The 244-nt window shown below is 37.3% G+C and overlaps 1 protein-coding gene across 1 annotated transcript in view; it reads left to right on the forward strand.

Moving 5' to 3' along the window:
- The first annotated feature begins 123 nt into the window (after positions 1–123).
- LOC119829154 (histone-lysine N-methyltransferase trithorax-like) overlaps positions 124–244 on the forward strand; it is a 14577-nt gene continuing 14456 nt past the window's right edge. The window contains exon 1 of the mRNA XM_038351555.1: positions 124–162. Within this exon, the coding sequence (XP_038207483.1) occupies positions 124–162 (39 nt within the window). The remainder of the gene's footprint in view (positions 163–244) is intronic.

Genomic DNA, 244 nt, shown 5'->3' on the forward strand with positions numbered 1-244 from the left:
CCTTTCCAGGAATAAACCCCGTATCTTAATTTTATCATGTTAGATTGATTAGATTATCAATATAATTCATAGTATATAATATACATAATAAATATAGTCAATAACCAATTTACCATCAAGAGGATGCCTCAGCTCATCAGCACTGCCGGCAAGGCTTTGCAGGTTGGCCTCTTTCATTTCTTGCACAAGGCGCTCTACTTGGCGTTTCTTCTCCATTATAGCCGTTTCTAGAACTCCAACCTAT

Source organism: Zerene cesonia, chromosome 9 (assembly GCF_012273895.1).
Source record: "Zerene cesonia ecotype Mississippi chromosome 9, Zerene_cesonia_1.1, whole genome shotgun sequence".
Lineage (NCBI taxonomy): Eukaryota > Metazoa > Arthropoda > Insecta > Lepidoptera > Pieridae > Zerene > Zerene cesonia.